This window comes from Micromys minutus (assembly GCF_963924665.1).
Source record: "Micromys minutus genome assembly, chromosome: 15".
Lineage (NCBI taxonomy): Eukaryota > Metazoa > Chordata > Mammalia > Rodentia > Muridae > Micromys > Micromys minutus.
In genome coordinates, this window is record NC_137984.1 from 13905387 (window position 1) to 13921542 (window position 16156).

Below are 16156 nucleotides of genomic sequence, written 5' to 3' on the forward strand. Positions count from 1 at the left end.
GCCTAAGCTAAGGTCAAAACCATTGTAAATAAATATAAGCCTCCATGGGGCAGACACAGAAAGGCCCACGGTTACAACCTAGAGTATTATATTGGTTTTCTTTGTTGTTGTTGGGTTTTGTTTTGTTTTTTGATGGGGATGTATTACTATTCAGTATGGTGAATGTGAACTATATGCAAGTGTGTGGGTATGTGTTTGTACACTGTAGTGGTGGGAAGACACTTCGTCCAAATCTCTGAACTGTGGATCAGGTCCCTGTGCAAAGGTGGCCAGTCAAGTAGCCCTCACACGTGCCCCTCTCAGCTTGTCCTGGCATCTCTGGTCAGCAGGGTCACTGAGATCCTTATCAAGGGACAAAAGCTAAAGAAACAGCTATACCGTAATTGAGAAGGCAGCTCTATATATGTGATCTTATGTGTATGGGTTTCCCTTCCCCCTTCGTTCATAAAGTGAGCAGATTAAATGAAATTAGTAGGTGTATGACATAAATGCAAAGCGAATGAACTCAGATAGGCCAAGCACAGATTAGGTAACGCCACCCACATGCTGAGTAAATTAAAAGGATGTGGCTCGGCTGCTAATGCTAGCAGGTAGCAAGGGCCTTAGACTCCACCCCGAGCATTTATAAACACACAGGCACACTTGGATGGTAGTGAGTTCAAGGCTAGCTTGGTTGTGAAGCGAGGTTGTCTTGAAAACACAGAACAATCAAGATGTCCATGTGCACAGCGCACACAGAATGTGTTCTCCTGGGGCTTCATTCCCCTCAGCACGACACAGATTAACTCACCGCTCTGTAGACTGATAGCATCTCCTCATTTTGGGTAGTATGGTAATCTACTACATGAACATGCCACTATCTCATATCGGGGTGAATGAATAAAGCAGCGGTGAACATTTGTCTGTGAGTCTTTCTGTGGGTGTGTGTTTTCTTTTTTCTTAGGCAAATACATATGCAACAGTAGAGCTCCTGGGTCGTATGGTTGTAGCTTTGTAAGAAACCGCCAAACTATTTTTCACCGTAGTTATAACACTTTGAATTTCCACTAGCAATAAGTGAGCATTCCTGTTTGGTACCTCGTACAAACACTGCACCCTTCCAATTCCCCTGAGTCCTACCAGGGCCTGCATTGCAGTGATTGGCATTTACTGGTGCCGGCCTGTCCAGGTTAGGGATAAACTCGCAGCCTGAGGCTTCCTGTGCTAACAGGAATCCCTAGTCATTTATTTCCTCAATCCACGGATTCTGGGAGTATGTTTCACCCTGTTCACTCCAGGCGAGACCAGATGGGTCTTGAATGTGGAGTGGTCGGGACAATTGCAGATGATGTTGGAGCTCCAGCACCTGCACCCTAGGGACCACATGGCTGGTCCACCCAGGACCCTGGGAGCCCAGGGCTCTTATCTGTGCTTGTTCTATCCTGGGTTAGTTGCTTGCTGCTCTTCCTGATGATGTACCATCCCAGTAAAATGCAGACAGATGAAAAGATGAAAGGGTCATAAACACTGTGCTGTGCTTTCGCCCTTGGATGCTGGGTCAGCAGGGGGGGGGAACCCTGGGTCGGTGGGGGATGGGAACCCTGGGCATGGAGACAAGAGAGCACTTGCCTCCATCCTGATTCTGTATGGATACCGCAGTGCTGAGTGGCTCAGGGTGACTGTGAGCCCCTCAATCTCCCAGTGCAACTTTAGGGTTAATGCCCTCGCCCCATCCTCATCAGGACCGCTTCTGCACCGCACTGCTCTGGGAGGCCGACCTGCTCCTGGTAAGCAGATTAGGGGTGAATGCTGCACAGGCCATGATTCGGACAGGCGCCAGTGTTGCAGGATGTTTGATCACACTGTAAACCCAGACGTCATGTCAGTTATTGGAAAAGCCTGTTTCTAGTTGTGGTGTGTGATTTAGCCCTAACACACACTTTTAATCCAGGAGCTTTCTGCTTGAATATTGTAAACAAGATTAAATAAAATCAACCATAGGTCGAGAGACATTTGACAGGGAGCGAATATATGATTATTAACAAAACCCATAGTCAGTAAGAGGGAGTCAATAGGACTCCTGATAGGATGCACAGGAAGTAGAAGGGAGGGACATTCAGTTTGAGGGCTTTGGAGAGAATCCTTTTGGGAGGTCTGCTGTGGAGCAAGGTCAGTTGGGTGCTTCCTCTACTTCTCTGAGCTAGCAGGCCTTAACCCCAGCATCTGCAGCATCTGGCTCCCAAGTCTTCATTGGTAAAATCGAACAATTGGAATTTGGTTAAAATCAACACACCATACTCACATGTGAGGGGTTTGTAGATCTGTGTGTTTGGGGGGGGTGAGTATCACCCCCCAAAATAAAAAGTGCAGGGTACAACAAATGCTTAACTCATGTTTTAAGACCCCATAGCTACCAAAGCTCCTGTATTAGCTCTCGGCTTCCTGCTTGGATTCAAGCTCCCTCCACTCCCAAGTAAAACTGCCCGTGGTTACCACACCTACGAACCAAGTGGAAGTTGAGGGAAACCAGGATTTTATAAGTGCCTCTGGGATGATGCTGTTGCTGGTCCAGAATACAGACTCCCGAGTCAGGTTTCCTTGGGTACTTCCGATTTCTGCCAGAGCTTACCCAAACTCACCGCAGTACAGGGAGTTTCTCACATTGACCTGGAGGGGCACCGGGCCACTGAGGGGCTCACAGTCACCCTCAGGCACCAGCCACTGATCTGTCTATACAGGATGAGGATGGAGGCGTGTGGTCCATGCCCAGGGCTCCTAAGCCTCCATCCCACTCAGCATCCAAGGGCAAAAGCACAGCACAGCGCTAGTGGGAGCATTCTATTGCTCTCCCCCCTTTTCATGGAATCCTCACAACAGCCCCATGAGGACAGTGCTGATATGCCAGAGGTGACACCCCAACTTCAGAATACACAGAATATCACATCTAGATAGGATAGGACCAAGAATCTGGCCTTTTTCTTAGTTATCAGCACTTTGTGTTTTCCAGGTCTTGTGGAATTGGTAGTTTTTCCTTCTCCAGAACTGGTTTTCTCCTGAAGAGTACCCAAGTGCACATACTTTGGGTCATTGCATCACCTTGTGGTCATGACAGGAACTGCACCTTCTCAAAGTCCCAATCTCCTTGAAACCAGATGTCTGGCTAGGCTCTGACCTCCCTCACAAAGCTGGCCAACGGCAGAGCCAGAACAACCTCTCCCATTTTCACTGCTGTGGCTGAGGAACGGGTACTCCACATAGGAAAAGGGTCTGAGTCATTCAGCTTCCTTCTGAAACTTCCTTCTGTGCTTTGCTCCCACCGGGCCACGCGGCGTTGGACCAGTGAATAGTGAGGGACTGTGCTGCCCACACGCCATTCCCCTCTGTGGGCTGAGGGATGGGTGCATTCCATAACTCACTCTGCTGCACAAGCATCCCCTATTACTTATGCTAAGCTCACGGCATCTCTGTCACAACGTAAACAACCCCGGGGCAATCCATACAAATTTAATCGGCTGCTTCTGCAAAGTGGGAGTCAGGCTGTACCGAAAGCTGTGCGTACGGTTAAATGAAAGGCCACGTTTAAAAGCATGGGCTCTGCTGCGACAAAACACGTAGGTATAGTGATTATCAGAAAGGACTTCTCAGTAAGAGCAAGGCCCCTCACACTTTAAAGGTCCTCACGCCAGTGTCACTTCCGGTTAGAAAGAGAAGATGGTGTCCATAACCGTGACCCGTACCCATGTGCGGAGAACGCTTGTTTCTGCTTTCTGTGTTTACAGTGTGTGGAACGGATGTTTGTTAGAACACATGCTCTTGCATTTAACAACTTCATGCCTGTTCCTCGGGGTGCGATACGGGTGTTACCGGGTTTACGGAAAGCAGGTGACAACGGGAGGGCCAAGATGGCTTTCTCAGGGTCCCATGCTCTTTCTTAGAGGCAGCATGGAGGATGGCTGTGGATCATTTGACAGGGATCTCCCAGAGTCTCGCTGAGCGCCCTCACATCTAATGGACTCTCCAGGGTCCCCTGCCTCCCCGAATGACAGGATGCTGCACAAAGTCCCCCCTTTCTGGTAAAGATGGCCCTATCCTTGGGGAATACCCACAGAGCGCCGTGGTAGTGCTCAGGGCTGCACACTGAGTGGAGAGGGCAGAGAGGGCGCTGGGCCAATACCACCTCGTTGTTTCGTCTCCAAACGCATCCAGGGAAGGACAAGGCTGACTGCACCCCCGAGGCTGCAGCTTGCCTTCTTTATGAATCATATTTAAGAATGATGACACCCCCATTAAAATTTGAAACCCAGCATAAAAACCACAGTTTCACATAACTTTCAAACAATGCTAAGATGCTCTCTGGATGAGAAGCACTGGGGCAGCCTATGAAATAAAAACGCTTTTATAAAACTGAACACCACAGCATACGTGGGTAGAGGCGCCTGCTGCCAAATCTGAGTTCAGTTCCCAGAGCCCGCATTGTAAAGGGGGGGGACCAGCTCCGGCAAGCTGTTGTTTAAACTCTACATATACAACCAAACACACCACACAGCATAAATAAATGAATGCAAAAGAAAAGAAAAACAAAATCCAGGGAGTGGAGATAGTAAATGAAAGGTTCCGGGGGGGGAAATGCAGAGACAGGGTTTGGACGGTGGCTCTGGCAGAGCAAACAAGTGCATCCTGGGATTGTGATCTCTACAGAGCCTTGCTGTGAGGACAGCCATGCGCACCGCCCATCAGTCCGCTGAGCTCTCTCTAATCTACTACTTCAATCGACTCAGCTCTTCTTTACATTTTTGTTAGTAAACATGAATTTTGGGATGGAAGTTGTACTGGCTGGTTTTGTGTCAACCTGACACAGGCTGGAGTGATCACAGAGAAAGGGGCCTCAGTTGAGGAAATGCCTCCATGAGATCCAGCTGTAAGGCATTTTCTCAACTAGTGATCAAGGGGGAGTGACCCGCCCATTGTGGGTGGAGCCATCCCCGGCCCCGCCCATTGTGGGTGGTGCCATCCCTGGGCTGGTAGACCTGGGTTCTATAAGAAAGCAGGCTGAGCAAGCCAGGGGAAGCAAGCCAGTAAGTAACATCCCTCCATGGCCTCTGCATCAGCTCCTGCTTCCTGACCTGCTTGAGTTCCAGTCCTGACTTCCTTTGGTGATGAACAGTGATATGGAAGTGTAAGCTGAATAAACCTTTTCCTCCCCAACTTGCTTCTTGGTCATGATGTTTGTGCAGGAGTAGAACCCCTGACTGAGAGAGAAGTAGATGTGTTTATGAGTCAACTTTTATGTATCTTTCCTACCTGTACTAAAATGAACAAAACCTGCCTGGGTTAACAGAAGCAGAAAAGGAAAAATACTGTATTTTAAGAGCGTGTACCCACAGGAAGCCTTTGTCTAGAGTTTCAGCTTTCCAAAAAGGGTCAGGGTGTTGGACAATGTAGACCCAGATGGATGGGACACAGACATGGAGACTTCAGTCATCTTTCTCTTTACTTAGGGAAACGGACAGTCAGAGACCACTAAGGCCGGACTCACACCAGGACCTTGAGTGCAGAACACAGCGTACAAGCCACCTACCTTTCTCTTCCTGGGAATGGGCTCGTCAAAGAGCAGATTGCTGGCCTCTGCCTCGTCAATTCCATCGTCAAGCGGAGCGGGGCTACGGAAAGGCTTGAAGCTGTCAGCGGACAGTGGAGGAGAGGGTGTGGACGGGTTGGACTGGTCGCTCGGAGCACTCCAGCTCCAGTAGCCACTGCTGCTGCTGCTGGATGGTGCGCCTTCCTTCCAGGACCCGCTGAGACCCTCTGTGAGCACAGGGGACATCAAGTGAGAGCCGCTGGGTGAAGGGTGCTGTCTTAGGCCCAGGATAAGGTCCCGCCCACCCAGGTCACATGGTTATTTCTGAGCCGCTGGGCTGGTCACACAGCAGCACGTGAGTGCTCTGCTGTGCAGCTCCTTCCTGGGATTGGTGGTCTCTGGGTTTTCTGAGTGGGAGACTGCCCCTGAGAGCTTCCCAAACTATCTGACGGCCAAGCCTGCGCCCTGCACCCCCCATCCCAATTCTACCGTTTAAAGATGGTATCACTCATGACTGGTTCCTGGGATATGTGCTTAAGAAATTCGATTAAGATTCTGTGAGTCATTTCAAGATCGGCATCTAAAGCAAGTTCCCACTGCTGCTTAAAACAAATCCCAGGGCTTCATACTCTGACTGCTTTGATATCCTTTAAATTTAATTTTCTTTCTTTTCTTAAATACTTTTTAAAAAGATTTATTTTATATATATGTACACTGTAGCTGTCTTCAGACACACCAGCAGAGGGCATCAGATCCCACTACAGATGGTTGTGAGCCACCATGTGGTTGCTGGGATTTGAACTCAGGACCTATGGAAGAGCAGTCAGTGCTCTAACCACTGAGCCATCTCTACAGCCCTAAAGTTAATTTTCAAAGTCAAACTATATGATATGGGGCTTGATGGCATGCCCACATATCAGGTCATGACCCCTCATTCTTCCCTTCCCTCTGGCCCCCAGTTCCTAGTATCTTCCTTCACACGTATCAATCCCCATTTCTGCTTACATGCCCTGAGTTCAAATTCCCCCTACATCTTAGGGAGATCGTCTGCAGTCTCAAGCACCGGTCACTCAGGGTAAAGAGCATCCCCATATGACACTAGCACAGGAAGTTCATCTGTCTCCTCTCTACAGTGAATGGTCCTGGCTGGCCAAGGCCAGAACCTGGTCTAGCGGCAGAGCGTGTATGCCCTCCACTGTGAGCATCCTCTGGTCTCTGTGGCCGAGCTGGGTGGCATCAGGTTTGCTGGCAATGCCTGCTGACTAGACTTGTGCTCAGCTGAAGTCGGATACAGAGATTTCTTCCTGTTAATGTCGGAGCAGGGGGGCTTTAGTCACTGTAGATTTACTTTATCTTTCAAGATGCCCAAACTTAATTAGCATTTATATAATTTCTACTTCCATATTTATGTACATTGTGAATATATTAAAAGTAATTATGGGGGAGGGAGGAGAAAAATCCCAAAATGCCTCATTAAAAAATACTATTAATGTCTGTGTAATTACTCATGCAGCATAGATGACTAGCATTGTGGGAATCATGACCCTCACCTAATTAATTATACATTTCCAGAAAATTCCTCAACTAGATCAAGCAAAAAGTTGAGTAGAAGTCAGTAAGTCTGGAGCTGGAGCTCTCCAAAGCCTCTGCCAGAATTAAAAGGGCATCAATGCACACCTGCTCCTTGAGAGCACCACAAGCTGAACGGCCCTAGGAAAGCACAGCATGTTCCTCCAGTGTCGGCTTGCCAGAGTTCTTCCTTCTCTCTTTACCCCGGAAGACCAGTGATACTGAAAGGACCACTTTCTTAGGCTACAGCATCTCCTTGCGGTGGGTGAGTATGAGCCAAAGAAGCAGACCGGCCCAGCTGGGCTCTGGACTATTTGCAAAGCTACCGCCGAATGACGCAATCCTCCCCAGGCAGGCACAGAAAAAGACCACGACGGGTTCCTCAAACTCGATGATACACCATCATTCTGGAGAACGACTTCATTCCTCCCAAAAACTAGTGACTTGGTTATAAATTGCGTCCCTTGCTTAAAAATTTGCTTTCTTTTGCAAACCAATGGGAGACATCAAATTTAGTAGTTGACTAGTTATTTTTCCAAGTTTTTATTTATATATTTATTTATTTTGAGGCAGGGTTTCTGTGTAGGCCAGCTCATCTGTCTGTCTGTCTGTCTGTCTGCCTACCTACCTGACCTCATCAATTCACAGAGAGCCACCTGCCCCTGTCCCTCCTGTGCTGAGATTAGAGGCATATGCCACCACACCTCGATAAGTAGTTTTTTATTTTTTAAACAAGTGAGCAATGGCATGCTCTTGTTGCTGAGCTAACAGAAATTTGCAACTGAAGAATCAAAAGGTTGATTTTAATTTTGACCTTTAAGTACAAAGTAACAGAAAAAATGTTCTTAATTTTAAGAAAAAGAATTGTATAGTAAAAATAATGACCAATTTTAAAATACCCTTTTCCTTCTAAATATTCCAACTCATTCCTAGAATGTCTTGGGGGTACCCCAGTTTTACCTCTAGCCATGCTGCCTGGCTGACAAAGGCAAATTTGGGTATTTGTCAGGAGGTTCCTGAAGGCCACTAAGCAAGAGTGGCCACTTCATCTCAACACAAGTGCTCATGCAGTGTAAGCTCATCCGTGTATGTCTATATTTAAACACACATACCTACTCATGCATGTATGCTGCCTGTTATCCTAATCCCAGCTTTCCACTGTCTGTGTGGATCACTGCAGATGCTCTCTCATAGTCTCAGAAAATAGACTTCTGGCCAGGCATACAGGACCTGTCATGATAAAGTGCCTAGTATCATCCATCCAACTCCAGCTCCTACTGCCTGCCCTCCTGATTTGTCCTGAGGATTAAATGAAGCATGATCAGAAAGGCAGATCTGGAATGAAGAAGACAGGAACCAGAAATAGAGTTTTGCCATTTAGAAGTCAGTCCACACGTGCCTTGGCTTGCCTATCTGTAGTGTAGTGATAATAGCATCTCATACATTTGTTGGTAGACATATTATGAGATATAATGACAGCAAGTCAGTGCCCAGTCCATGTGCTAGCTATTAACGGGGCCATGACTGACAGTCTTTACCCCAGGAGGCTGTGTACTCTCCAGGAGTATGGCCACTATTTATATTCTGTTGATATATTCAAATCTTCCAGGTGGTATGTGATATCCAGTGGGCTCAAGAATGGACTGAGTAAGTCTCTTTGGTTATAAAGTATGTGGTAATGCTTCTACAAACTACTCAACCTTCACTGGTCCAGTCTAAAGAAAATTGTGCTGGGAAAACAAGTTCTTTAGACCATTCTCCAGCTACCTGAGAAAAAAGGCACATAAGTACTGCACAGACATGTCCTGAAACAGAGTAAACAAGTGATAGAACTCAGTAACTGGGAGTTGCTTCAGTGAGCACATCAGAATCCTGGAGTCTTTGGGAGAGAAGGAGGGGAGGAAGGGTGATGGCACAGGTCTCTATTTTCCACATATTTTCTGATTTGAAACCAACTGCTTACTAGGAGGAATGAGGTTCCTAGGAGAGAGAGGCCTTGTTCTTGGTGCTAATGGACACATTCCCAAAGTCCAGACTCAGACTCACCATTAGGCCTCACAGGGGGGCTTCTGACCAAAGGGCTGGTTGACAAGCTGGTCAATACCATGGCGGCAGTCACCTTATCCATGTCCAGTTCCTCTGAAGACTTTCTGTAAAACAGGAAGAAGAGCTGTCTGTCTGGGTCATGTTATCCATGGAGGACAAACAAGCCATTACAGGCTGCCACATGTACTTCCTAACAAATCCTCAGGAAAATCCCATGTTCTGAGAGTTGATTGATAGATAAGAGGTCAAGATTGAAGCCGTGTGCATCAGGAAGAAGAGGGTACCTTTATTCATTGTTCATCCAACAACTATCTGTTGAGTGTGCTGAGGAGGCAGGAAGATGCTGAATGAGACAGACAAACAGAACAGAAGAATCTCTGACAGTGGCCAGTGCTGTAAAGGGCATCAGCAGTGGGTACCATGGGGCCTACATGTCTCTGAGGAGTGACTTCCAAGGTGATGTGAAGGTAAGGAGGATCGAGTCCTGGGAGCGGAGAGAAGTTTGTTTTGGAACAGTGATAGCCTGTGGTACACTAGAGGAGAGGAGAGGAGAGGAACAGAGCTGTCTCTACTGGGCCTTGTGCCATTGGAATGTCTTCCCTTTATTCTACAAGGACACGAGAGTCACTGAATACTTTCAATGGGCCATGCACATAACACGATTAGAACTGGTGAAGCTGAGGTAGCATCAGGCAGGATGGAGTTTGGGGAAGGCATAAGAGAAAAGGGAGGTGCTGAGATCATTGACAGGATGCAGATGAAAAAATGGTGGTTGGGAGTGGGGTAGAGGTCGTGACTTCGGGACTCGGGGGTGGGTATCTGGATTGGCTCTGGTATCATCGTGAACACTCCCAAGATCCTCCACTGACAGGACAGCAACTAGGCAAGAAAAGCATCCAGAGGAGTTCAAGTGTGAGAGTCCCCCACTGCCCTTTACACTGTGTGTGCATGTGTGTGAGTGTTTATGTAAGCGGGTGAGAGGGTGGAGGGGCTGTGTGCATGCGTGTGGCGGTCCCAGGCTGATGTTGGGAGTCTTCCTGTATGCCTCTTCTACCTCATTCACTGAGGCAGGGTGGTGCCAGCCAGCTTGCTCAGGATCTCCACCTTTGGAGGCTGGGGTCACATGTGAGTTAGGTTTCTAGGGCTCTGAACTCTGGCGCTCGAACCACCGAACAATCTCCTCAGCTCTGAACTCTGGGGCTCGAAGCACCGAACAATCTCCTCAGCTCTGAACTCTGGGGCTCGAACCACCGAACAATCTCCTCAGCTCTGAACTCTGGGGCTCGAACCACCGAACAATCTCCTCAGCTCTGAACTCTGGGGCTCGAACCACCGAACAATCTCCTCAGCTCTCACGCCTGGTTTTACTTTCCACATCCTCCTTAAGGACGATGAGGCATGAGAACACAGGAAGGTTGTTCCCCTTTAATTCTGGCCAGTCGACCTTGAAAGGGGAAGACAGCCATCACGGTGACTTGTGTCAGATTATTTCTATGGAGAAGATAAGTCCAAGAGGCAAAAATGTATGTGGTCCACCAAATGACACTCCCCCCCCCCCCCAGATGATCGTCTTCCAGTTGGGGAACAGCCAAAGAAGCACAGCAGAGGATTAATAAGCCATCTCTGCCGATGGACCGTCATATCTACAAATGTGGCTTCCCTTCCCAGGTGTGCCGTGGGATCTGTAAAAACTGTGAACTCTAGACCCAAAACCTTCCTACCGCTGCTTCACAACTGAGTGGGGGAAAAAATCCTTTCATCGGAGGAAAGCCTAATAGCTCTTTGCTTACACAGGACGGGGTGTGATGGGATGGGGTGGGGTGAAGTGGGGTGGGATGGGGTGGGGGGTTTTTACTGAGATGGTTAATCTCATCTTCTTGATGGGATTTAGAATCCTGATGGCAACAAGCCTCTAAGCCTGCCCAAGAGGAATTTACTAGATTAGGTGATGACTGAGACGGTCCATGGCTGCAGGGAAGGTGGTGGACTTAACCAAAGGGAGAAAGCTACCCGAGAGTAACCATTTCTTGTTCTCTGCTTCCCGGCTTCAGATGAGATGGGATGCCTGTCTCAAGCTGCCCCACATGATTTCTTTGCAGCCATGGCTGAACTCTCAAACTGGGGCCACAAGCAACGCTCCTCTTGGCTGTTTTCCTCGGGTGTTTCTGTCATAGCAACTAACACATTGTTAATCCATTTCATCACGAAGTTACGGAGAAATCGTCTGACTTTCTGATTTCCACAATGATACTAAGCTATTACGTGTACTATATAGTTCTTTCATTCCAAGGTACCAGAGGATGGAAACCTTTGAAATTTCCCTGTGAAATTCTTCTCAAAGTCCGTATGTGCTTACTCCCTAAACTGCTCCATCAAATGGTAAATTATTTTATTCAGTGCCTGGCAAATAAGAATGCTTCTATAAGCAAGCAGGAGCCGAGACCATAAAATTGCTTCCGTGGAAACTTACAAGACAACGGCACAAGCTCAGAGGCAGAAAATCCTGCACACACACTCAGCTGTGGCTGCACAAGTTTTCTGTTCATCACAGTGTACAGCATCCTCACACCCAGCGAAAGGTGATGCTGGTTTCCTACAGAGAAGCAGAACCAAGGACGGGGGGTGAAGCACCTTCATGCTCCCCTGAGTGGTGTGCAAACTCACATTCCCTATGCAGTCATGATTACAGGGGGTAGGGATAAGGAAAAGGGGGGCTTTCAGAGCTGGAGAGGTCTTCCTCCTACCCCACCCACGGCTGGCCAGTCTGCAGACAGGCATGGTGTGTGGTTGGTCTGTGAATGTGGTGTAACCACATGTGGCACAGAGTGCCCTGATCAGGTCTTGAACTTGAGCCAGTCTGTTGTCCGGGGCCTGCTGGCGGGAGACAAGCTGCCAGGCTTTTTTGTCTCAGGTCAGGAGATTGAGGAAGGAGCCAGCCGTCTGGAAATCTAGACACGGCCTCTCTCCTTACCTGCCTGCTTACCAGTGAGTCTAGCCCTGGTCTCTCAAAATCGTAAGACAAATGGGCTTTTATGGGAAGGTGCCGTGACACATTCTTTCCACTAATTCTTCAAAGAGTTTTCTGTGTGTGTGTGTGTGTGTGTGTGTGTGTGTGTGTGTGTGTGTGTTTAATGCAAGGTAAACATTTTTAAAAAGGTTTTGGAGGTCTAGCTGATAATCCAAATAATGAATGACTCCAATGGAAGGCCATGTGTCCTGGTCAGGCACATGTCGCACCACAGTTATAGACCAGGCTGGTGAGGTCCAGGCTGGAAGATTCTCTCATGCTGGCTAGCTCCCCAGTGTGCCGGAAGGTGCTAGGGAGGCTGCCAGGGAGAGCTGGCAACAGCCTCACCCCTCTGAAGATGAAATCTACACTAACTGACCGGAGAGGCAGGATGTACCCACGGGTACTGTACAGGATTGCAAAGTCTTCTGGGAGCAACCAACCACTTCTGTTAGAACTAGGAGGAGGCGGCAGCTGTCCCCGCCAGCATCCTTGGGGCCGGACAGCAGGAACTGTAGACAACTAACCAGGGCAGGGGTTGGAAGTGACTGAGCTTAACGTTCAGTCACAAATGGGACTGTCATCCCTCCAAGGCTCAGAGAACAAGGTGGAAAGAGAGGACAAGAGCTGGGGGAGGGGTGAGGTGTTGTAGACTGAAAGCAAAAGCAACCATGAGCACCTGCATGAAAGATTCTCATGTTCCTGACGATAACCTCACGCTCATGCTTCCTAACTGCCCCAATGATTGCCTGACCAAAATACATACATACATAAAATTAAAATCTAGAAAAGGACAAAAAAAAAAAAAAAAGACATTAAAGCAGAAGTGGAAACTACCAGGAAGAACATATCAAGGAGAGGGGGATGGAGAAGGTTTTGTGGCTTAAACATGATTCAAATACATTACATACATGTGCTAAAGCATCACAATGAAATCTGTTATTCTGTGTAACTACCAAGTGCTAATAAAACATTGAAAATTTAAAAAGCTGGTTTATGTGGATTTTAAAATGAGAAACAATACAGAGCATGCCACTATGAACTATGAATTTATTTTATACATTGCTTTAAACTATGCATTTATGTTTTTCATTGCCAAAACTGCTAGTATTATTTCAAAGTAATCACTGATCCTCATAAAGATTTCTGATGAAGAAGAGGAAGGAAGAGGAGAAGAAGAGGAAGAGGAGGAAGAGGAGGAAGAAGAAGAAGAAGAAGAGGAAGAGGAGGAGGAAGAAGAAGAAGAAGAAGAAGAAGAAGAAGAAGAAGAAGAAGAAGGAGAAGAAGGAGAAGAAGGAGAAGAAGGAGAAGAAGGAGAAGAAGAAGAAGAAGAAGAAGGAGAAGAAGGAGAAGAAGGAGAAGAAGGAGAAGAAGGAGAAGAAGGAGAAGAAGGAGAAGAAGGAGAAGAAGGAGAAGAAGAAAATGACTAATCAGTGTAAACAGTATTTTTATGTTTGTTTAACTTTTACCAATTTTGGACACAGGGTCTCACTATGTTTTCCTTAGCAGTTTGAAACTTACTGTGCAGATAGGCTGGCCTTGATCATTGAAGCAATCCTCCTGCCTCTGCCTCCAGAGTGCAGGGACCACAGGTGTGTGCACTGCCCCTAGCTAACCAGCGTGTTTGTTTATCTAGACTACCTTCACACTTCCCAGTAGTTACTGAACGCCACCACCTCTGACAAAATCAAAGGAGTGTATGGCTAATGATCACTCAACCCCGATTTCTTGAGAAGATTTTGAATCAAGTTATCGGATGCCACAGCCCTGTGCTGAGTGGTGGTTTTGTTTTTATCTCTGCTAATTTCTTTTTGTACTGTACTATCTAATTACTGATTAATTAGTGCTGCAGATCAAAGCCTTATAATTAACACTAAGAGATGATACAGGAAGTAGGAGCCGTTACACTTGGAGAAAATTGCTGCGAAGACTTCTGGTAGAGTTAGAGTAGCTGGCGGGCGCACTTGGGGTCATAATAAATACCTTCTCTTAATCTGAAGTTGAATTGACTATTACAAGCCACACCAAGCCCACTTTGGCTAAAGACAGAGACCTAACTAAGAGACAGTTTCTCCACACTCAACTTGAGTTTTATGGAACTAATACTTAGTATTATTGTTAGTAGTAATACTTAGAATTATTGTTAAAGGAAGAGCAATCCTCATCACTGTTTTATACATCGTCCAGGCCCAGGCATTACACTGTAGAGTGTCACGAACAACATTTCTCTATGATTAAAGTGTTGTCTTAAGAGCTAGAAATAAAGACGAATAATACCTTTCTTAAACTAGTACAAATCTAGTTGCTGTCAACTACTAAAATCTGTTGTCTAGACTGAATTCAATTACTTCTTTTCTTTCAGTGCTGGGCTCAAGCCCAGAGCCTGTACACGGGAGAGAGGAGTTCAGCAGCTGTGGAGGCTCGTAAGTACCTGGGAACAAGGTCTAGAACTGAAACCCTTCTCCGGAGGCTGAAGAGGCCACACCCAGCCCGGGAATCCAGGAAGGCTTAACTAAAAGTTTGGGAACCATTCATGTGATTAGGCACAAAAGCTTCTTTTTCTATAGGGATCTTCTAAGAAAGGTAATGAATGGGTTTCATGGTGGTATGAATAAACATGGCCCCACAGATGCATGTATCCAAGAGATGACTCATCAGGAACTAGTACTACTTGAGAAGGACCAGGAGGTGTGGCCCTGCTGGTGCAGGTGTGGCCTTGGTGGGCCTTGAGGTTTTACAAGCCCACAGTAGGCCAGCAGCTCTCTTCCTGCATATGGATCTGGATGTAGACCCCGCAGCTGCTCTCCAGTGTCACGTCAACCTGTGTGCCACCATGGTCCTCTTCCACGATAATAATGAACTAAACCTCAGAAACCTTACACAGCTCTAATTATATCCTTTTTTTTTTTTTTTTTAAATAAAAGTTGCTGTGGTCATGGTCTCTTCACAGCAACGGATCAGTGACTAAGATGAACATCTCTAACGTAGGCACTGTCCACCCATTTTTCTAAGATAGGGTCTCTCAGCTAGAAGTAGAGACCCAAACCCTAATTACTGAAAACAATGAACAGTGGCTTAACAGTCCTGGGGACAGATAAACACCTTCTCAGGAATCTCTCTTGCTTTCAGGGTAATCCAAAGTGCCACATGACAGGCCTTGGTCCCCGTGACCTGAATCAGTCACAGTGCAGTGCGTGATGCTTTTTCCAGGGTTTGACAGTCCTCCCCCTAAGTAGTCAGGCCCTCTTTCCTAGAACCTGTCTCCAGCTCTGCCCTCTGCTGGGAACCAGCTCCCCTCCTCATGTCTACCTGCCCCCAGTTCATCACTACTGAGTCCTCACGGTGCACAGGAGGCTTGTTGTATTTCTAGTGTTTGTTCTCTGACCCTGTGTAGGCCAGGGTTCACTCCGACCTGCATCTCTCTAACTCTCAACACCCCCAAAGCCCTTTGCTTGGGTAAGTTCTTCATTAAAGGTGTTGGGGACAGTGCTAGTGACAGTCACTGAGGGGTGATAGGCAGAGAGACCAAAACATCTAAAAAGCTCTTGCGGTTCTCTACTTTTCCATTGTCATCTTGTTGGACTTGAAGGGTTCTTTGCTTCCATCCTGAGAAAAGCAAAGGATGTAAGCTTTTACACAGATCACCCCTGCAAATAGTTTTCTACTGGCCCCAACAAACAAACACCAAGCTAGCCTATCTAGGCAAAATCGGTATTTCTCCAATGTTTGTGATAAATTTTTTTATATTTACAAAGCCTCATGGATTCATTGGAAAACTATAGAATCTCAGCAAGAACACTATTAAATCAGAAGTCTCAACTGCCCTGAAAACAATCCCGTGTCACTAGCTGGACTTGTTGATGTGAGCGAGGAGTCCCAGAGAACACAGCTGGGAGAAGCATCTCCCACATCCTCAGAGGCTCTTGCACTATGTAGGGCTGAAGCTTTGTGATTACACCCAATATCTAGTTGTCACA

General features: G+C 47.1%; 1 protein-coding gene across 1 annotated transcript in view; it reads right to left on the reverse strand.

Annotated features, from left to right (window-relative positions):
• ZNF704 (zinc finger protein 704) overlaps positions 1–16156 on the reverse strand; it is a gene marked incomplete at both ends in the record, with an annotated part of 155148 nt that overhangs the window by 14694 nt on the left and 124298 nt on the right. The window contains 2 exons of the mRNA XM_080929322.1: positions 5558–5784; positions 9173–9276. Of these exons, the coding sequence (XP_080785448.1) occupies positions 5558–5784; positions 9173–9276 (331 nt within the window). The remainder of the gene's footprint in view (positions 1–5557; positions 5785–9172; positions 9277–16156) is intronic.